The sequence below is a fragment of the Coregonus clupeaformis genome, chromosome 9 (assembly GCF_020615455.1).
Source record: "Coregonus clupeaformis isolate EN_2021a chromosome 9, ASM2061545v1, whole genome shotgun sequence".
Classification (NCBI taxonomy): Eukaryota; Metazoa; Chordata; class Actinopteri; order Salmoniformes; family Salmonidae; genus Coregonus; species Coregonus clupeaformis.
Window position 1 is genome coordinate 32,553,331 of NC_059200.1, and position 23,045 is coordinate 32,576,375.

The following is a 23,045-nucleotide window of genomic DNA, read 5'->3' on the forward strand; positions in this document are numbered from 1 at the left end:
TGACCCACTCTATCTAACCAGGTGACTGGTGAGCATCCAGTCCCTAAAGAAGAAAAACTGGAAGCAGGCCTGTTGGGAAGGGCCCTACCAAGTCCTATTGGTCACTGCCTTTGCCATTGGAATAGCTGAGAGATCCACCTGGGTGCATGTCACACACTGCAAAAAGGTAAACCCAGTTACACCTGACGAACAAACACAGAGTTAGGAGAAAGAACCGATCACCACTAGGGCTCGGGGTTGGCTCCTTAACGAAGATTCCCTTACCCTGTCTGATCATCCCTGTGTGAGTTCGATAGAAGGTAAAGCAATGGGTTGGCCTCTGGCGTCTGACATGTTCTCAGGGCGAGGGTGGGGATTCACAGGTCTCCTGACGGTAGGTAGCTGTCTGATTGTGGGGGCCATATTCCTAACACACTCAAACCCTCCTGATCCGCCAGAAGTAGTAGTTAACCTAACACAAGTTGATAAAATAATACCTGAGCACAGTCTACGAAGGCATATGAGACAGCTAGACGTAGGGAAAGGGGAAGTACTAGGGACTGTAGGGAAGGACATCACCTTTTGAGGTCTTTGCGGACCAGTTGGGGAGTTGGGGACTACTGGCTGGTAGTATCGTAAAGGATGGGAGATATATATGTATGTCACCATGTACATCCTGGTACTATGTAGTTGCTCATACCAAGCGGGGGGATATGTCAATCTCCACACACAGTTTAAGGACAGGTGTAGTATTGTGAAAGTAGGGAATTACCAGAAATGGCAGTGCGACCCATATAAGGGTAGGTACTGTCTGAAAGTCTGAATTATGCTAAAACAGGTTAAAGACCTGACAAGTGAGATATCCTCTTCAACTGGGGCACCCTATAGAGTAAACCTCTCTGAGGGAGGTAGTGAGACCGAGGCTGTGGTGAAGATAGTGCAAACTATAGATCTGAAGGAAGTAGTACAGGTGGAGACGGGGTATAGAGATCCTAACCTGTGGTTGGAATGGATTCAGTATACGGCAAGAACTATGTCTAAAGAGGACTGTTATGCCTGTGGGACAGCCAAACCAAGGTTAACAACTACTCCGTTCCCCTTGACAGGCTTTAACTCTCTGTCAGGTTTATCCTCCATGATTAAATTGTTCAAGCCACCTGGGAATGTGGTGAAGGAGTCTTGTAGTAACTTGCACTATCTGTATCCCCCGATAACAAAGTCACCCCGACCTAGGTTGCCTCCGTTTGAAGTCTCAGGGGATTCTTATTATTGTTTTTCTAGGACTAGTAAGGATAGGATACAGGGTAGGGCATCTTAGCTCCTGCTCCCACACAGAGAATATCACAACTAAAGAGACCATGACTAATCTCTCCTCTTTGTTGCAGCCAGAGGATTTTAGGAACCAAAACCAGGCCCGTGCTGACATCTGATGGTTGTGTGGTGATAACAGATTGTGAACTCACCTACATACGCAAACAATCAAATGTGTCAGAGACTGGTGAGTTGTCACGTAGAAAGTGGGACCTCCTCCGAGATCCTTTGATGAAAGGATATATATTGATGGGATAGGAGTACCTCGAGGGGTTCCAGAAGAATTCAAAGCTAGGAATCAGATCGCAGCTGGGTTTGAATCAAGTATTTTCTGGTGGTCAACAATTAATAAAAACGTAGATTGGAAAAATTATATTTACTATAACCAGCAAAGATTTATAAACCACACTCGTGATGCAATAAAGGGATTGGCTGAGCAGACAGCGGCAACTAACTTATTGGCATGGCAGAATAGAATAGCTTTAGATATGCTTTTGGCTGAGCGGGCTGAGCGGGGCGGAGTTTGTGTTCTATTTGAATCTATGTGCTGTACTTTCATCTCCAACAATACAGCACCGGACGGGTCCGTGACCAAAGCGCTTCAGGGACTCACCATCCTGGCGAACGAACTGGCTGAGAACTCTGGTATTGATAGTTCCCTAAACGGTTGGTTTGATAACATATTTGGTAAATGGAAAACTATTGTTGTAACTATTCTGGGTGAAGTTATAGCTTCTATGGGTATACTTGTTCTTTGTGGATGTTGTCTTATTACCTGTGTCCGAGGGTTGGTGAGAAAGGAGATGGAGTAGGCGGTTTCCCAACAGATGGTGAGATACGGCCCAAATCCCGGACTCCGACCTAAGGAATGAAGGATATGACCTCCCAGGCTTGGTGGAGTGACACCCTAGAGGGTGTCTAAAGGGGGCCAAAATGTACTTCCCTGTTTGTGTTTTAAGTTTTAATAATCTTGTGTTTTGTGTTCTATTAATCCTGTGTTTTATGCTTCATTAATCAAGTTAACCATTGTGAATGTTTGTCTTTCCTTATGTGAAGGTTTGAAGTTCCTGGGTGGCTGGTAGCCAACCTAGTACAAGTTAGGTGTAGATGGAAGGACTGAAGGCCTTTTTATTATCATTATTGCCTATTAATAAAAGTGTGATTCTTTTTGTTTGTATTGTATTTTAATGAGTGACATCCTAGAGGGTGTCAATAGGGGGATTCCTCAATTTCCCTGAAATTTCTTGTTTTGGGTTCACACCCAGTGGGTGTGAAAAGGGGGATTGTGGTAATCTATTTTCTCATAACTAGATGTGATGACTAGCTTAGAAAGAATGCATTAATGATTAAACATAATAGGTTTGTACTGTACTGATATAAATTGTTTCACACAACAAGCTGTGATTCATGTGAGGAATGTTAGGGAGTAGGGTGAGACAGACTTGTATTTCTCACAGACACATACACGAACACTGCCTCTTTGTTAAACCATCATACTCAAGGACATGTGTACTGCAAAGGTGCTGACTCTACAGGGTGTGATGATGATAACTTATGCCTGGCAACAGTGTGCAACGGTAAAGCGCCAAGGGGCTGGGACCAGCCTGTGCGCCAACGATTGGCTGAGTAAGTCTAAACCACGCTCAGTCTCTACTCTGATAGGCCCAGCAGGGAGCGGGAACTATCTCTGTCAGAGTATTTGAAGAAGAACTTAGAACAATGGATCAGTTCTCTGAGTGCCCTGCGTGGTATTTCAGTGGACCCGTATATACGAACATCATATTTACCATTGAAGTGTTTTGCATTAATTAAAATACTAGTCTATTTTAGAAGACGTGTATTGACCTCTTTTGTTCCTAATACCAGATTTGAATTGACGCAACTTAACAATATCATTTAACTGTTGAAAGGAATGAAGCAACAATAGAGAGAAAAGAGGAGGTAGGCATAACATTAGGGGAAATATACTGATCAAAAATATAAACACAACATTTAAAGTGTTGGTCCCATGTTTCATGAGCAGAAATAAAAGATTGCAGAAATCTTCCATTTGCACGAAAAGCTTATTTCTCTCAAATTTGTTGACATCCCTGTTAGTGAGTATTTATCCTTTGCTAAGATAATTCATCCACCTGACAGGTGTGGCATATCAAGAGCTGATTAAACAGCATGATCACAGGTGCACCTTGTGCTGGGGACAATAAAAGGCCACTCTAAAATGAGCAGCTTTGTCACACAACAAAATGCGACAGCTGTCTCGAGTTTTGAGGGAGCGTGCAATTGTCATGCTGACTGAAGGAATGTCCACCAGAGCTGTTGCCAGATAATTGAATATTAATTTCTCTACCATAAGCCACCTCCAACGTTGTTTTATATAATTTGGCAGTACGTCCAACTGGCCTCACAACCGCAGACCACGTGAAACCACGCCAGCCCAGGACCTCCACATCTGGCTTCGTCACCTGTGGGATCGTCAGAGACCAGCCACCCGGACATCTGATGAAACTGAGGAGAATTTATGTCTGTAATAAAACTCATTCTGATTGGCTGGTCCTGGCTCCCCACTGGGTGGGCCTATGCCCTCCCAGGCCCACCCTTGGCTGCGCTCCTGCCCAGTCATGTGAAATCCATACATTAGGGCCTAATGAATTCATTTCAATTGACTGATTTCCTTATATGAACTGTAACTCAGTAAAATCTTTGAAATGGTTTAATGTTGTGTTTATATATTTGTTCAGTATATTATGAAAGGTACAGTGCATTCGGAAAGTATTCAGACCCCTTGACTTTTTCCACATTTCGTTCGTTATAGCCTTATTCTAAAATGGATTAAACAATTTTTTTCCCTCATCAATCTACTTTGTTGAAGCACCTTTGGCAGTGATTACAGCCTCGAGTCTTCTTGGGTATGACGCTACAAGCTCGGAACACCTGTATTTGGGGAGTTTCTCCCATTCTTCTCTGCAGATCCTCTCATGCTCTGTCAGGTTGGATGGGGAGCTTTGCTGCACAGCTATTTTCAGGTCTCTCCAGAGATGTTCGATCGGGTTCAAGTCCGGGCTCTGTTTGGGCCACTCAAGGACGTTCAGAGACTTGTCCCGAAGCCACTCATGCGTTGTCTTGGATGTGTACTTAGGGTCATTGTCCTGTTGGAAGGTGAACCTTCGCCCCAGTCTGAGGTTCTGAGTGCTCTGGAGCAGGTTTTCATCAATGATCTCTCTGTACTTTGCTCCCTTCATCTTTCCCTCAATCCTGACTAGTCTCCCAATCCCTGCCCGCTGAAAACATCCCCACAGCATGATGCTGCCACCACCATGCTTCACCGTAGGGATGGTGCCAGGTTTCCACCAGACGTGACGCATGGCATTCAGGCCAAATAATTCAATCTTTTTTTTATTATTTTTTTTTACCTTTATTTAACCAGGTAAGCCAGTTGAGAACAAGTTCTCATTTACAACTGCGACCTGGCCAAGATAAAGCAAAACAGTTCGATAAAAACAACAACAACACAGAGTTACATATGGGATAAACAAAACGTACAGTCAAAAACACAATAGAAAATCTATTTACAGTGTGTGCAAATGTAGTAAGTTATGGAGGTAAGGCAATAAATAGGCCATAGTGCAAAATAATTACAATTTAGTATTAACACTGGAGTGATAGATGTGTAGAAGATGATGTGCAAATAGAGATACTGGGGTGCAAATGAGCAAAATAAATAACAATGTAAATAACAATATGGGGATGAGGTAGTTCCGTGGGCTAATTACAGATGGGCTGTGTACAGGTGCAGTGATCGGTAAGCTGCTCTGACAACTGATGCTTAAAGTTAGTGAGGGAGGTAAGTGTCTCCAGCTTCAGAGATTTTGCAGTTCGTTCCAGTCATTTGCAGCAGAGAACTGGAAGGAATAAATCAATAAAATGTATTCATAAAGCCCTTTTTACATCAGCATATTTCACAAAGTGCTATACAGAAACCCAGGCTAAAACCCCAAACAGCAAGCAATGCAGATGTAGAAGCACTGTGGCTAGGACAAACTCCCTAGAAAGGCAGAAACCTAGGAAGAAAGGCTGTAATGCAGGGTAGGCAACCCTGTTCCTCGTGTGCCACAGTTACTGCAGGATTTTTGTTCCAACTAGGCACCACACATGACCAACTGAGCTAATTGATCAGTTCAATGATTGCCTGGTCTTCCAGATCGGTTAAATCAAAAACATGAAGTGCCTGTGGCACTCCAGGCCAGGGTTGCCTACCCCTGCTGTAATGTAACAAAACTTGGAAAAGGTGAAGGGGTCTGAATACTTTCCGAATGCACTGTAAATTAAATCATTGAAAATACTACACCAGAGAGCATAATTTCACCACAGAGGATCAATAGCTTCTGTGGATTGTGTTTTGTCACATCACGAGCGCATTGGCCTACAGTCAAGAAGCCCGCAATTGGGCAGCCCGCGTGGCAAATATCAAACAGCTGATTGTTGAGTTGTGGCTGTCAATGTGGCTATAAATGAACCGCAGGCAGCAGCAGCTAAAAGGCTTTTTGCAATATTTTAAAAAATACAATTGTGGGAAAGAAACTGTTTGGATGAGTGAGTGCCACTGGAAAGTTGGTGGCCAATAATTTCCTCCTCATATTGTACAATCTGTGTCTCCACTCTTTTCATTGGCCTATGCTATTGGTTGCATTTAAGACAGGGTCATTCATTTTATTGATCTCAGTATGTCAGTGTCAGAGTAGCCTATTACTTTGGTCATTTGGTGAATATTATTGTAATTTCTCCAGTCATGAAAAAATAATTGCATTAAATTATTTAAAAAATATACAGTATATATATTTAAAATTCGGACCCGCAATTACGATGACATGCATGCAATGCTTTATTATAAAGGTCATTTTTCTTTACCCCAGTATACTACAAAGCAGGATCAATGAGTTAGTCAGCTGACTTTGATAAACTACCAGAAATAACTATTGATTCATGCTTAATTAAGAAACATAAACTTAGATATATGGTTTTGGTTGTAGAGTCAATTAGACCTTGCAATTTCAAGCTTACGTTCCTAAAAAATAAAAAGTTATTTTAGAATATTTTGGCAAGGTAGCTGGCTAATAAAAGTCACCCATTAAAAGTGATTCAAACGGATACAAATAGTGGAATCATGCCATATTTCTAGATAATGCTAAACAAGGACAGAATGTTGTTATATAAATTAAACAAAAGACAGTAATTAGTTAATTTGATACAGTTGAAATCACGCTGTGGATGTATTAGACTTTAGAATTGCATTGGGGGCATACTTATATGCACTGTACAGCCTTACCTATGGATCTTGGGTCCATGAAATGGTGTATCAGCCTACTCAGTGACACCCACAGAACACAAATGTGAAGAGTTTTCACAAATATTAGCGTCGTAGCTCATATTAGGGAACTTTAACTGTGGGAAATCACCTCACTTTTCAGCCTATTGTGCATATTGATACCCTTTAATGGGTAAGGCGCTACATTGCAATATGAATGTTCAATACATAGTAGGTAGACAGGTGAGTTTAATGTGGCTAATTTCACAGTGGTTTCAGAGTCCCGCAATAAGAGCTACGACGCTAGTATTTGTGAAACTCTTCACAGTTGTGTTATGTGGGTGTCATGGAGTAGGCTGATACCCCATGTAATGGACCCAAGATCCATAGGTAAGGCTGTACATTGCTTATGTGACCAAGCCCCCGAGTAGGGTACAGCCGTAGGGTATTTCTGTTACTCCCATGTTAAACTGCCTACTTTACTCATAACCCGACAACGGCTGTAGTCTTTCTTTATCATTCAATAAACATTTTGGATATGCTTGGTTGGTCGTTTTTAACATACTTCCATGTCATCTTAACCAACAAACTACATCATACCTAAAAACACTTTAATTCTTAACATAAAAAGGTTAGCATTAACAGATAGACTGTCACATAGAATGTACGTCACGATTATCAGCCAAAGAGCTGATTCCAACAGACTTTCTTCAACTATCTAGCTAACCCTGCTTTTAAGATACCGAAAAGCTGTTGCGTACCGTATTGTTTGAACAATAGTAGGAGAAAATACCACCAAATTAAGTTTCATCAACTGCCCAAGGACCAGGTTAGACTAACCTAATTTCAGGCTATTACGCCACGATGATGATGGAAAGCTGTGGGTTCCGGTTACTCAGTACATTTATGTATGTTCGAAGCACTTAATAATATAATAATAATACGGGCCTCCCGAGTGGTGCAGCAGTCTAAGGCACTGCATCACAGTGCTAGAGGCGTCACTACAGACCCGGGTTCGATCCTGGGCTGTATCACGATTGGGAGTCCCATAGGGCGGCTCACAATTGGCCCAGCGTCGTCCGGGTTAGGGGAGGGTTTGGCGGCCGGGGGGGCTTTACTTGGCTCATTGCACTCTAGCGACTCCTTGTGGCGGCCAGGCACCTGCAGGCTGACCTCAGTCATCAGTTGAACAGTGTTTCCTCCAACACATTGGTGCGGCTGGCTTCTGGTTTAAGCGGATGGGTGTTAAGAGGCGCAGTTTGGTGGGTCATGTTTCAGAGGATGCATGACTCGACCTAAATACCTAGACCGTTCAAGGGCAGGCAAAGACTGGAAGTAGTTACGCGACATACAGTGGGGAGAACAAGTATTTGATACACTGCCGATTTTGCAGGTTTTCCTACTTACAAAGCATGTAGAGGTCTGTAATTTTTATCATAGGTACACTTCAACTGTGAGAGACGGAATCTAAAACAAACATCCAGAAAATCACATTGTATGATTTTTCTCCCCACTGTATCTAAGACTAGCGTATCAGATCAAGATGAACTTCTCTCGCTAGCCAGCCAGCTAACGTCATCTAACTGGCGAAAAAGCTAGGGGTAAACAAACAGTGACGTATAATGTGACAGCTTTATCAAATCAAATCAAATGTTATTGGTCACATACACATGTTTAGCAGATGTTATTGTGGGTGTAGGGAAATGCTTGTGTTTCTAGCTCCGACAGTGCAGTATATCTAACAAGTAATATCTAACAATTTCACAACATATACCCAATACACACAAATCTAAGTAAAGCAATGGAATTAAGAATATATTAATAAATATATGGACAAGCAATGTCAGAGCGGCATAGACTAAGATACAGTAGAATAGTATAGAATATACTAAAATATATATATATATACAGTGGGGAGAACAAGTATTTGATACACTGCCGATTTTGCAGGTTTTCCTACTTACAAAGCATGATTTTCTGGATTCCGTCTCTCACAGTTGAAGTGTACCTGTGATAAAAATTACAGACCTCTACATGCTTTGTAAGTAGGAAAACCTGCAAAATCGGCAGTGTATCAAATACTTGTTCTCCCCACTGTATCTAAGACTAGCGTATCAGATCAAGATGAACTTCTCTTGCTAGCCAGCCAGCTAACGTCATCTAACTGGCGAAAAAGCTAGGGGTAAACAAACAGTGACGTATAATGTGACAGCTTTATCAAATCAAATCAAATGTTATTGGTCACATACACATGTTTAGCAGATGTTATTGCGGGTGTAGGGAAATGCTTGTGTTTCTAGCTCCGACAGTAGAGTATATCTAACAAGGAATATCTAACAATTTCACAACATATACCCAATACACACAAATCTAAGTAAAGCAATGGAATTAAGAATATATAAATAAATATATGGACAAGCAATGTCAGAGCGGCATAGACTAAGATACAGTAGAATAGTATAGAATAGTATAGAATATACTAAAAAATATATATATATATACAGTGGGGAGAACAAGTATTTGATACACTGCCGATTTTGCAGGTTTTCCTACTTACAAAGCATGATTTTCTGGATTCCGTCTCTCACAGTTGAAGTGTACCTATGATAAAAATTACAGAACTCTACATGCTTTGTAAGTAGGAAAACCTGCAAAATCGGCAGTGTATCAAATACTTGTTCTCCCCACTGTATATATACATATGAGATGAGTAATACAAGCTATGTACACATTATTAAAGTGACTAGTGTTCCATTTATTAAAGTGGCCAGTGGTTTCTAATCTATGTATATAGGCAGCAGCCTCTAATGTGCTAGTGAAGGCTATTTAACAGTCTGATGGCCTTGAGATAGAAGTTGTATTTCAGTCTCTTGGTCCCAGCTTTGATGCACCTGTACTGACCTCGCCTTCTGGATGATAGCGGGGTGAACAGGCAGTGGCTCGGGTGGTTGTTGTCCTTGATTATCTTTTTGGCCTTCCTGTGACATCAGGTGCTGTAGGTGTCCTGGAGGGCAGGTAGTTTGCCCCCGGTGATGTGTTGGGCAGACCGCACCACCCTCTGGAGAGCCCTGCGGTTGCTGGCAGTGCAGTTGCTGTACCAGGCGGTGATACAGCCCGACAGGATGCTCTCAATTGTGCATCTGTAAAAGTTTGTGAGGGCTTTAGGTGCCAAGACAAATTTCTTCAGCCTCCTGAGGTTGAAGAGGCGCTGCTGTGCCTTCTTCACCACACTGTCTGTGTGGGTGGACCATTTCAGTTTGTCAATGATGTGTACGCCAAGGAACTTGAAGCTTTCCACCTTCTCCACTGTGGTCCCGTCGATGTGGATATGGGGGGTGTTCCCTCTGCTGTTTCCTGAAGCCCACGATCATCTCCTTTGTTTTGTCGACGTTGAGTGAGAGGTTATTTTCCTGGCACCACACTCCCAGAGCCCTCACCTCCTCCCTGTAGGCTGTCTGCAAACTTTATGATTGAATTGGAGCTTGAGTTGTAGCACTGAAAGCTTTACTGTCAGTGTTAGCTGGTCGGGTAACAAATTAGAGTGGCAGAATAAGTATCATGCAAATCATTTGTTGTTGTGACAGCCAAGTATGTTAATAACAACACGTGAGGCTGCTGAAAACGTTTATTGAAACGACAAAAAAGTGTCAGTAGTTTGATTAGGATGACGCCAAAGTTAGGCTAATTACATGAGAGAAAAAGGAGTACCCTATGGCTGTATTCTACTCGGAGGTGTGGTCACGTTAAGCCACGCCTCGTGTGTATCTTTTGTGGCTAGCTTCACACAGGTCAAGATACAAAAGTGAAAGTAATGTCAAACTGCATGTACACACGTCGTCCAGAGCAGACAGAAAAAGGTAAGGCATGTCGCTGATATTTGATCTCTTTTTGTTATATCATGCCAATATCTTTGTAATTCAAAAGATTATAGGCTAATAATAACATTTTACGCATAGCCTAAATGGAATTGCCTACAGACTGCGCTGCACAAGGCTATCTTGTGCGTAATGGCTATGTGAATGACACATTGTAATTCTGTTGTTTGCCTATATGTGAAAGACTACACATTCTTTCGAAGAGTTTGACTCTGGCTTTTACACTTACAGTGAGTGAATACCTGTGGAGGCGTGTCACAGCATGGTATGGATGTGAAGGAGCTCAGCCTATACTGTAGGCTACATTTGACAGAGGCTTTAGAAGTTATGCTTGAAACGGATAAACAACCTGTTTTGTGCAAACTTTTCCAGCATTGTCATAGTTTTTGCCTATACCATCAAAGTTGTTAGAAGAGAGCACAGAAATACAGTGAGCTCCAAAAGTATTGGGACAGTGACAATTTTTTTTTTTTTTTGGCTCTGTACTACAGAACTTAGGATTTGAATATGATACAATGACTATGAGGTTACAGTGCAGACTGTCAGCTTTAATTTGAGGGTATTTTCATCCATAGCTAGTAAACCGTTTAGAATTTACAGCACTTGTACATACATTCTTAGAAACAATTGTTCCAAAAGGGTAGGCCTACATTATGATCAAATAGCCACAGTAGCCTACTTGGCCACTGTTAAAACTGTAGCTTAAAGCGGGTACAGCCTCAATGTTCACAGTAAACGCACACTGGAAGTTGCACAGAATTTTCACAATGTTCAAGTTTGCTCTCAGCAGACCTGAAATTTGCTCAGTGCCGAAAGTATTGGAACAAATTCACTTATATGGGTATTAAAGTAGTCAAAAGACTTCCTAGCACACAATGATTACATCAAGCTGGTGACTCTACAAACTTGTTGGATGCATTTGCTGTTTTGTTTTGGTTGTGTTTCAGAATACTTTGTGCCCAATAGAAATTAAAGGTATGCCTTCCTCACTCATCATTATTCACGATTCATTTAGGATTATCCGTAATCCGTAAACATATTATATTCTTATTTACACTAAAAGTGACTCCAAAATGACACAATACATGATTTACCATTAATTTCTAATGGGCACAAAATAATCTTAAAAACACAACCAAAACAAACAGAAAATGCATCCAACAAGTTTGTGGCATCACAAGCTTGATGTAATCCTTGCGTGCAAGGAATATGGGACCAAATACTAAACTTTAGACTACAGTGAGGGAAAAAAGTATTTGATCCCCTGCTGATTTTATACGTTTGCCCACTAACAAAGACATGATCAGTCTATAATTTTAATGGTAGGTTTATTTGAACAGTGAGAGACATAATAACGTTCAAAAATGTTATAAATTGATTTGCATTTTAATGAGGGAAATAAGTATTTGACCCCTCTGCAAAACATGATTTAGTACTTGGTGGCAAAATCCTTGTTGGCAATCACAGAGGTCAGACGTTTCTTGTAGTTGGCCACCAGGTTTGCACACATCTCAGGAGGGATTTTGTTCCACTCCTCTTTGCAGATCTTCTCCAAGTCATTAAAGTTTCGAGGCTGGTTTTCACCCAAGATTTGACGGTACATGGCCCCGTCCATCGTCCCTTTGATGCGGTGAAGTTGTCCTGTCCCCTTAGCAGAAAAACACACCCAAAGCATAATGTTTCCACCTCCATGTTTGACGGTGGGGATGGTGTTCTTGGGATCATAGGCAGCATTCCTCCTCCTCCAAACACGGCGAGTTGAGTTGATGCCAAAGAGCTCGATTTTGGTCTCATCTGATCACAACACTTTCACCCAGTTCTCCTCTGAATCATTCAGATGTTCATTGGCAAACTTCAGACGGCCCTGTATATGTGCTTTCTTGAGCAGGGGGACCTTGCGGGCGCTGCAGGATTTCAGTCCTTCACGGCGTAGTGTGTTACCAATTGTTTTCGTGGTGACTATGGTAGCCCATTCCAGCCTTGTGTAGGTCTACAATCTTTTCCCTGACATCCTTGGAGAGCTCTTTGGTCTTGGCCATGGTGGAGAGTTTGGAATCTGATTGATTGATTGCTTCTGTGGACAGGTGTCTTTTATACAGGTAACAAGCTGAGATTAGGAGCACTCCCTTTAAGAGTGTGCTCCTAATCTCAGCTCGTTACCTGTATAAAAGACACCTGGGAGCCAGAAATCTTTCTGATTGAGAGGGGGTCAAATACTTATTTCCCTCATTAAAATGCAAATCAATTTATAACATTTTTGACATGTGTTTTTCTGGATTTTTTTGTTGTCATTCTGTCTCTCACTGTTCAAATAAACCTACCATTAAATTATAGACTGATCATTTCTTTGTCAGTGGGCAAACGTACAAAATCAGCAGGGGATCAAATACTTTTTTCCCTCACTGTACTTTAATACACATATAAGTGAATTTGTCCCAATACTTTTGGTCCCCTAAAAAATTGGACAATGTACAAAAAGTGCTGTCATTTCTAAACGGTTCACCCAATATGGATGAACATACCCTCAAATTAAAGCTGACAGTCTGCACTTTATAATATTAAATCCAAAGTGGTGGAGTACAGAGTACTTTTGGAGCTCACTGCACATCTTACAGAAGGGTTAGGTAATCAGTTCAGAAGACTCCTGCTTTGTCTGGCTGCATGGCTAGACTAACTGGAATAACAAGGAGAGACCGACGCTGTTGTTCCTTTTTTCAACACGGAGAGGTTACAACTGGAATCTGCTCCAGGAGGAAGTTGCCAATGCCCCTAAGTGAAGCTATAGGATCAGCTTGTCCTCCCCAAACCCCAATTTTAACCATAAGTGGGGAAACATAAAACTGACCCAAGACCTGCGCTATAGGGGTATCTTCACTACCCTCCCTGGAGGAGCTCAGTGCTCAGTGCTGCCAGAATAAAAGGTGCATAGCAAAGCATGATCGGATTGAATCCCAGCCTTAGTCTAGTTCACACTCAGGTCAACAAACGGATGTACAGTGCATTTGTCAGAATGGTTGTGCACAATGGTTGAGAGGTGTGTAGGCTACACACTTGGGTGGAGTGAGGACTAAGACCAAATTTAAAATATGATATTTATCAACCAATGGATCTCTTAGTTTTACTTCAGAAACACTACTCTCCACCCTCATGATGAAACAGTAATTATGAATTGTCCTGAGTTTTGTCTTAAAGTCTTAGTTCACATTAGGGTCAGCCAGGGGCGGACTGGGACCAGAAATCATCCTTGGCATTTCTAACACACACAGGCAAAAATATTTATTCGAAGCCCCTTCACTGGCCCATTTTTTTCCTTGAGTCCCCCATTATTAGCCAGATCATCATAATTTTGCAAGAAGAAAAAAAAAAAGTTAGACAAGCCCACTCGGTAAATAAATGGACCAGCCCACCTGGCATTTGCCTGAAATGCCAGATGGCCAGTCCACCCCTGGGTTCAGGTGGTAGGATATTAACTGCTTGGTTACTCATCAAATGAGGGATTAATCCATGCCTACTGTTATGCCACTTGTGGAAAGGGCTGTGCGGTGACCTTAGTACCGCCACACTGGCAGTCATGAGTCATGACTGCAGTAAAATTCCATGTGACCATTGAGTCACGGTAACCTCCTTTTATGCACTCTGGACATGCTTTGGTAGTACCCAACTTGCAAATGACCATGGTACTCAGGGCTCTATTGTCCCTCTAACCACTCTGACATCAATGCAAATGCATTTGATGCAGTGATCACAATACACTGAGTGTACAAACAGTAGGAACACCTGCTCTTTCCATGACATAGACTGACCAGGTGGATCCAGGTGAAAGCTATGATCCCTTATTGATGTCACTTGTTAAATCCATTTCAATCAGTGTAGATGGCGGGGAGGATATAGGTTAAAGAAGGATTTTTAAGCCTTGAGACAATTGAGACATGGATTGTGTATGTGTGCCATTCAGAGGGTGAATGGGCAAAACCAAATATTTAAGTACCTTTGAAAGGGGTATGGTAGCAGGTGCCAGGCGCACTGGTTTGAGTGTGTCAAGAACAGCAACGCCGCTGGGTTTTTCACGCTCTACAGTTTCCCGTTTATCAAGAATGGTCTACCACCCAAAGGACATCCAGCCAACTTGACACAACTGTTAGAAGCATTGGAGTCAACATGTGCCAGCATCCCTGTGCAATGCTTTCGACACCTTGTAGAGTCCTTGCCCCAACGAATTGAGGCTGTTCTGAGGGCAAAAGGGGGTGCAACTCAATATTAGGAAGGTGTTCCTAATGCTTTGTTCACTCAGTGTATACACATAGGCTATGTAATGTACCTACAGTATAGACAAGCACTCTGATGGCACACAGAAAAAACTTGGTGACGAGAATTCTAAGAATTCGGTGACATTTCAAAAACATTCTGTCCTTCAAATGGCAGTCAGGCAAATACAAAAAATAGTCTCTCATTAATGTCTATGTCAGGATAACTGGGTACTTTCCCCTGTAACTGAAAGTTGGGGAAGTTTTTCTGGGAGAATAGTTAGCTTGGTAAGAATATTTATTTCCCTCTCACACTCTCTCTCTCCCCCCAGGGGAATTCCGTATGGTTACCGAAACAACATGACGAGTGGGTTGGCATGGATCATCAGAACCTGTCTGTTTGTGAGTTCTACAATCTATATTGCCTCATCATCTCCCATTGACACTGTCTGAGAACATTCAAGCATGCTGTCACAGCACAGAAACACAAATCTGTAACTGGAGATCAGTGGAGGCTGGTGGGGGAGGACAGCTCATAATAATGGCTGGAACGGAGCGAATGGAATGGCATCAAACACATGCAAACGTGTTTTATGTATTTGATACCTTTCCACTCATTCAGCTCCAGCCATTACCACGAGCCCATCCTCCCCAATTAAGATGCCACCAACCTCCTGTTCTGGAGATATCAGTACACATCTGGGTTGGGCTCAATGCCATGACTATACAGGAATGGAAAAGTCATATAAAACAGTGGGCCATGAATCTTTGATTAATGAATTGACACTCAACAAATCCTCTGAATTGACTTGAAAAGGTGTTGACTTCAAACCTGATAGACAGTTCCTACTACTTATGTGCACATTGTTCAGCTATATGATTGAAACAAAACTTTGAATTCTATGTGATGTGGTTGTGGTGAAATTGCATACAACTGTTTCAACATCAATTAGGTATTAATAATGTTATGATAAATTTACCATGCACATTGCACAGGTAAATATTGGCTCAACTGATCCTCTCCTCTCCTCTGCAGGTGTGCTTGTGGGGAACCTGTCTGTGTAATTGCAATACCAGTTATAACCAGTATTTATTAGAAATGGTAAATTATAGTCACGAGTTACCCATCACTATTTTTCTCACTTTTTGGTGCATTTTCATACCTAATATGATGTTGAACCTTTCAATATCTGGATGCCTTTTTTACTTTAAAGGGAGAAACTCTGCCAGAGGACTATTTGTTCAGGGTGAGAAAATGGAACAAACGTGAGGTATGGGTTCCATTCTGTTTCTGTACATTCTGTAAATTTTGACTCCTAACTTAAAATCTGCATTAGTAAATTAAACTTGAATCCACTGACATAAATGCTAAATGTTATGAAAAGGTCCATGTTATGCACACTTATATCAAGCTATGATTTGGCCCTAAAGGATTAGCAACTTAATTTCAGTCAATTCCATATGTTTATTGCAGGAAACGTTTGTAGGAGTTGAAAAAGCCCTTCACAGGTTCTATGGGGAAAACTGTAACAAGTTCTTGAAATGTGAAGATTACAATCAAGACAACAAGAGAACAATTTCATCAGAATATTACTCTGGAGTATTTTACTTACTGAAATGTCTGGATGTGAAGGTAGGTCTACATCATTCAGTGTTTGTGTGTGTGTGTGTTCCTCCAGTACTCAGCCCCTCTTTCTCCTTTTGTATAACAGGAACTTTTGTGTGTCATGCCCTCTACTGTCACATACAGTCTGGCTGAGGTGGACTTGGTCAGTGTGGAACGCTTCAAGTGTCTGGTTATAGATGCACTCTATGACAAATGTATAAATGGCAGTGACCCAAAAAGTATGTTTAAAATGCATTCGCTTCCATGACCTCTAGTACACAAAATAATCATATTACATCTTGAATGTATGTTGTATATTGTCAACTTACACTATCTCCCTCTCTAACTATCGCTCCTGTGTATTTTTTACAGAGTGTCATCTTTTTGGTAAGCATTGTGTGTGTATATGTGTGTGTCTGCGTGCGTGCAGGAGTGTGTGTTTTGAGTGCATGTGTATGCATGTGTGGGTGTGTGTATGTGTGGGTGTGTGTGTGTGACCCAGCTAGCACATAACGTTTGGAGAACCATATGTTTCTTAGAGCTTGGTGAGAGCGTGGTTGTCCTATGTTTTTTTTTGCATACAGCCTTCCCACAACTTTCTGGGAATGGTGTATGATAGTTGCTTGGATTTGGAACACTCTCAGCACATTTAAGGAACTTTACTAAATAACTTTATTTTCTTGGTATTTCATTACTTTAACAGTGTTTCCTAAAAGTTCAAACATGGTTACATTTAATTTTTATTTTGGTATTGTTCTAGGAACGTTCTCCAACTGGTTTGACATTGGGAATGTTCTCAAATTGTTCAGCGAAAGTTAAGAAACAACTTCAGCATAACGTTTTCAGCAGGTTTCCTCATGGTTCTATTTAAAGTCATGTTCTCAGAACATTAAGAAAACTTTCCATAAAAACCACAAGAAAGCATTAGTAACATTCAAAGAATGTTCTAAGAATGTTATTTAAAACATATACATTCCGTTCTCAGCATCAACAAAACTCTCTCAATCCTATCTTGTTAAGTGTGTTCAGGTGTGTTGGCCGCACCCACTAATTGGCCACACCTGATCTTAATGAGCGCTTGTTTCCTTTGAAATGGAGTCTGTTTGAATAGACTAAAATGAACAGCTTTGTACGAGTTAAAAAACATGGCATCCTAGCTCCATCCTGGTGGCGCAGTGGACTAAGTCCATGGATAGAGAAGAGACGATTATAGGTTTGAATCTCATTGACGCCATGCCACAATAACAAATAAATGTGTTTGCATGGGTCCCCTGTGGGTCGATCATGGTGCTTGCAACATCAGGGTTGTGGGTTCGATTCCCATGGGGGACCAGTATGAAAATGTATGCACTCACTATTGTAAGTTGCTCTGGTTAAGAGCGTCTGCTAAATGACTCAAATGTAAATGATGAATGCCTAAGCAAATATATTTCCACGTGTCCTATCTGTGCTTAGAGTTTGAAACAGTTAACATAAGCTAGCAGTGTTATTGAAAAATGTTCTCAGAACATTATATAATTACCTTCAAATAACTTATAATTTCCATTTTCAGAACGTTAATAAAACCTCCCAGGAAAACTATCAGGGAACCATAGTAAAACGTTCTCAGGAACTCCCTGCAACCTAAAAATGTACGTTCCCAGAGCAGACAACATTTGCACTTCTATTCTCAGAATGTTTAAAAAACGTTCAGTATTATCGGTCAGTAAACTTATGGCTTAGGTCCCAGAAACAATGGGAAACCAAAAACGTATGTTCCCACAACTTCCAAAGAACCAGGTGTGTTAGCTGGGGTGTGTGTGAAATATTATTAACAATAATGTGTAGCAATGGTTTTAACCCATTTGTCTTCACCTTCAGAGAAATGCCCAAAAGCAACTACACTTGGTAAGTGTGTGTATGCGTTTCTGTGTGCGTGTGTGTGTTTGCCGCACTACAACTGAGGAAGATAATGGTGTTTATCTCACATTATTTGGCAGCATTAGTCTGTCTAAAGTGCCAGTGGCCACACATTATCAAAGGACTCTATTGTATACTGTCCCATGCTCTCTCTCTCTCTCTCTCTCTCTCTCTCTCTCTCTCTCTCTCTCTCTCTCTCTCTGTCTCTGTCTCTGTCTCTGTCTCTGTCTCTGTCTCTGTCTCTGTCTCTGTCTCTGTCTCTCTGTCTCTGTGTAGCCGCTGTTTGTGTATCAATGTACAGGAACCCAGATAAGGAGCCTGACCCACTGTGTATACACTGTATGGGTCAAACCTGATCAAGACCAGGAGGAAGAGGGAGTGTTTATGTATGGAGGCAATGGGTGTGGAGTCTTTGGACATTGGTGTGTGTGTGTGTGTGTGTGTGTGTGTGTAGGTCAATTGTTAATATTTCCTGCTAAGTCTGATCTGATCTCAGTTTCAAAGGCAACAATGATTAGTGAATGAATCTGTTAACTACATTACATACCGTTTTCCTTTCACCTTTTCAGATACAAAAACTGCAACAATACACACAACCGCATTACCCACCATAAATTACAGTAAGCATCTCTCAATATTTTGTCATATAATGATACAACTTATTGATTTGACATCTTGATTCAAAATATTGATCAAAAAATATTTTTGAGTGAATGTCAAGAATATTCTTTCAGAAATGTTTCTGGTGATTTCATCAACAACAACAACAACAACATATCAAATGTTACTGAAGTGTTGTGATTGCAGGTTCATATGTGTGAAATGCATGATAGTGTATGTGATGTAAACAGGTCTACTTTCTTGGGGACCTAAATATTGACTGGTTTTCACCAAGCTGTCCGCTCCAGAGGAAGCTTCTCACTGTAACCAGTGCCTGAAATCTGGTTCAGGTTATTAATCAACCTGCTAGTGTGTTTACAAACAGGAACTAGATGTATTGATCAAATTTTTAGTAATACTGTAGAACTTTGATCTAAAAGGTACAGTACCAGCCAACCTACTTTTTCTTTATTTTTACCATTTTCTACATTGTAGAATACTAGTGAAGACATCAACACTATTAAATAACACATATGGAATCATGTAGTAACCAAAAAGTGTTAAACAAATCAAAATATATTTTATATTTTAGATTCTTCAAAGTAGCCTTGATGACAGCTTTGCAAACTCTTGGCATTCTCTCAACCAGCTTCACCTGGAATGCTTTTCCAAATGTCTTGAAGGAGTTCCCACATATGCTGAGCACTTGTTGGCTGCTTTTCCTTCACTCATCCAACTCATCCCAAACCATCTCAATTGGGTCGAGGTCAGGTGATTGTGGAGGCCAGGTCATTTGATGCAGCACTCCATCACTCTCCTTCTTGGTCAAATAGCCCTTACACAGCCTGGAGGTGTGTTGGGTCATTGTTCTGTTGAAAAACAAATGATAGTCCCACTAAGCGAAAACCAAATGGGATGGCGTATCACTGCAGACTGCTGTGGTAGCCATGCTGGTTAAGTGTGCCTTGAATTCTAAATAAATCACTGATAGTGACCAAATCTCAAATTTGGACTCCAGACCAAAGGACACATTTCCACCAGTCTAATGTCCATTGCTCGTGTTTCTTGGCCCAAGCAAGTCTCTTCTAATTATTGGTGTCCTTTAGTAGTGGTTTCTTTGCAGCATTTCGACCATGGAGGCCTGATTCACACAGTCTCCTCTGAACAGTTGATGTTGAGATGTCTGTTACTTGAACTCTGTGAAGCATTTATTTGGGCTGCAATTTCTGAGGCTGGTAACTCTAATGAACTTATCCTCTGCAGCAGAGGTAACTCTGGGTCTTCCATTCCTGTGGCGGTCCTCATGAGAGCCAGTTTCATCATAGCACTTGATGGTTTTTGCGACTGCACTTGAAGAAACTTTCAAAGTTCTTGAAATGTTCTGGATTGACTGACCTTCATGTCTTAAAGTAATGATGGACTGTCATTTCGTTTTGCTAATTTGAGCTGTTCTTGCCATAATATGGACTTGGTCTTTTACCAAATAGGGCTATCTTCTGTATACCCCCCCTACATTGTTACAACACAACTGATTTTTTTATCCACACATTAACTTTTAAGAAGGCACACCTGTTACTGTAAATGCGTTCCAGGTGACTACCTCATGAAGCTTAGAGAATGCCACGAGTGTGCAAAGCTGTCATCAAGGCAAAGGGTGTGTCACGTTCGTTGAGTACAGGATTGGACCAAGGTGCAGCGTGGTATGCGTACATGTTCGTTTATTCATTAAACATTGACAAAACAACAAAAGTAACGTGAAGTTCTACAGGCTAAACATCAAACAAGCCAAACACACAGAAACAAGATCCCACAACATAGGTAGGCAACATGGCTGCCTAAGTATGATCCCCAATCAGAGACAACGATCGACAGCTGCCTCTGATTGGGAACCACACCCGGCCAACCTAGAACTACAATAACTAGATCTACACATAGAAATTCACACCCTGACCAAACCAACTAAAGAAAACCGGGCTCTCAAGGCCAGGGCGTAACAGGGTGGCTATTTGAAGAATCTCAAATATAAAAAAGATTTTGATTTGTTTAACACTTTTTGGGTTACTACATGATTCCATATGTGTTATTACATAGTTTTGATGTCTTCACTATTATTCTACAATGTAGAAAACAGTAAAAATAAAGAAAAACTCTTGAATGAGTAGGTGTTCTAAAACTTTTGACCGGTGGTGTATATAGATGATGTAAAAAAATATTTGTTGGTCTGATGTGATTAATAAGGAGCATCCAGATGCTGCACTTGATTAATTTATGAAATTGCTTCTTCCAAGTATTGATAAACATGCACCTGTTAGGAAACTGACTGTTAGAACTGTAAAGGCTCCATGGATTGATGAGGAATTGAAAAACTGTATGGTTGAAAGAGATGGGGCAAAAGGAGTGGCTAATAAATCTGGCTGGCTGACTGTATGTGACTAAACTCAACAAAAAGAAGAAGAAACTGTATAATGAATCCAAGATCAGTGATATAAAGAATGAGTACTTTAAATGAAATTATGGGCAGGCAGACAAATTGATCTCCATCTTTCATCGAATCAAATGGCTTATTCATCACAAAACCATTTGATATTGCCAACTATTTTTATGATTACTTCATTGGCAAAGTGGGCAAACTTAGACAGAAATGCCAACAACAAATACTGAGCCATCATATTCATGCATAAAAACTAATAATGAAAGAAAAGCATTATACATTTGAATTTTGTAAAGTTAGTGTGGGAGAGGTGAAAAAATTATTGTTATTCGTCAATAATGACAAACCTCATGGCATTGACAATTTAGATGGAAAGCTACTGAGGACGGTAGCTGACTCTGTAGCCACTCCTATCTGTCATATCTTTAATCTGAGCCTAGAGGAGGGAAAGCAAAGTCATTCCGCTACCCAAGAGTGGTAAAGTGGCCTTTACTGGTTCTAATAGCTGACCTATCAGCTTGCTGCCAGCTCTTAGCAAACTGATAGGTAGATAGGTGGGTAGGTAGGTAGGTAGGTAGGTAGGTAGGTAGGTAGGTCGTTTGTCCTCAGAGAGGAAAATTATTTACACATATTATTTGAGATGATATAGTGTACATACCCATGCTAGTATCTATCTCCTCTGTGATCTCTTCTAGGGGAGGTCATATCAGTCAGTATGTTGTTAGCTGTCTCTCTGATAGCTAATATCATCCTTCTCTTGGGTGTTGTCTACTTGTGGACCAGGAGGAGACACCAGCATAAAGGCCCGGTGAGTGTCTGTGTGTGTGTTTGCATGTGTGAGTGTGTGTGTATTTGCATGTGTGTGTGTGTGTGTGTGTACGTGTGTGTGTTCTCTATGGCTAAAGTGCTTCTTGTCTTTGTCAGTCTCCTGCGACGTCTGAACTGACAGTATTGAACACAGTGGAGCCACGTAATCTGATTCAGGTAATATTCTTCTAATACTACAGCTTTGACGACTATGATTTGGTCATGTACTCAACAAAGCCTCTCTCTCTCATATCTAATGCCAACATAGATGGTCTGCAGCCCTGACCCCGTTGAGAGGAATAATTAATCTCTCCACCACCTGCCGCCATTTTTCCCTCACTTTCCCAGACGACGATGGACAAAGATGTCCTGAGCCAGAGAAACGGACCCAACACTACTGTCTCTCTCTCGCTTTCTCTCACACACAAACTTCACACTTCAAGGTCTGAGGCCATGATTCTTCTTCTCTTGCCACCTGCATTCTGTAGATACTGTTTCAGACTTCACAACAAAAGCATTTTTGGACTTCAAAATAAAAGCTTTTAGATTACATAATAAAAGCCTATGGACTTCATAATAAAAGCTCCACTCCTTGTGTTTTATTGAGGATAACTAATAAACGTCTGTCTGTAAACAGTCTTTAATAACAAGACTTGGATTAAGGGAACACAGTGATCTCGAATGACCACCCCCTGCCTTCATCTGTCTGTTCAGGCCAAAGATACTGTACAACAGTGAGATGAACAGCAAGATTAACCCTTTAGGGGCGTACATTGGAACTTAGATGGAGTTGGTCCGAAATGGAGTATATAGTGTACTTGGGTGAAGTACTGTACGAACAAAACCTGGATCCATCCCTGACTGTGTTTGGATGATGTGGCTATTACCAGATGAAAATAGATTAAATGATGAAGAGGGACTTGAGAAAAATTCCAAAGGATTAAATCAGTGGGAAAAAAGATCATGACAGAAATTAAGTGAAAACTTTGTT

The 23,045-nt window shown here is 41.1% G+C and overlaps 1 protein-coding gene across 4 annotated transcripts; it reads left to right on the plus strand.

Annotated features, from left to right (window-relative positions):
* The first annotated feature begins 10,361 nt into the window (after positions 1–10,361).
* LOC121573765 lies at positions 10,362–22,636 on the plus strand. 4 transcript variants are annotated; one of them, XM_041886003.1, is made up of 13 exons: positions 10,377–10,449; positions 10,699–10,732; positions 15,044–15,113; positions 15,748–15,813; positions 15,926–15,982; positions 16,186–16,344; positions 16,424–16,556; positions 16,690–16,704; positions 18,178–18,204; positions 18,786–18,836; positions 21,943–22,055; positions 22,172–22,231; positions 22,323–22,636. In XM_041886003.1, the coding sequence occupies exons 1-13, from the start codon at positions 10,404–10,406 to the stop codon at positions 22,359–22,361; spliced, it is 870 nt and encodes a 289-aa protein (XP_041741937.1). In that variant the 5' UTR covers positions 10,377–10,403; the 3' UTR covers positions 22,362–22,636. The 4 variants fall into 4 exon arrangements, 3 of the variants coding, with proteins under 3 accessions (XP_041741939.1, XP_041741937.1, XP_041741938.1); XR_006002090.1 differs by lacking the exons at positions 22,172–22,231; positions 22,323–22,636 and adding an exon at positions 18,493–18,638 and having other exon boundaries at positions 10,362–10,449; positions 21,943–21,980; XM_041886004.2 differs by lacking the exons at positions 10,377–10,449; positions 10,699–10,732 and adding an exon at positions 13,040–13,388.
* Positions 22,637–23,045: the final 409 nt, after the last annotated feature.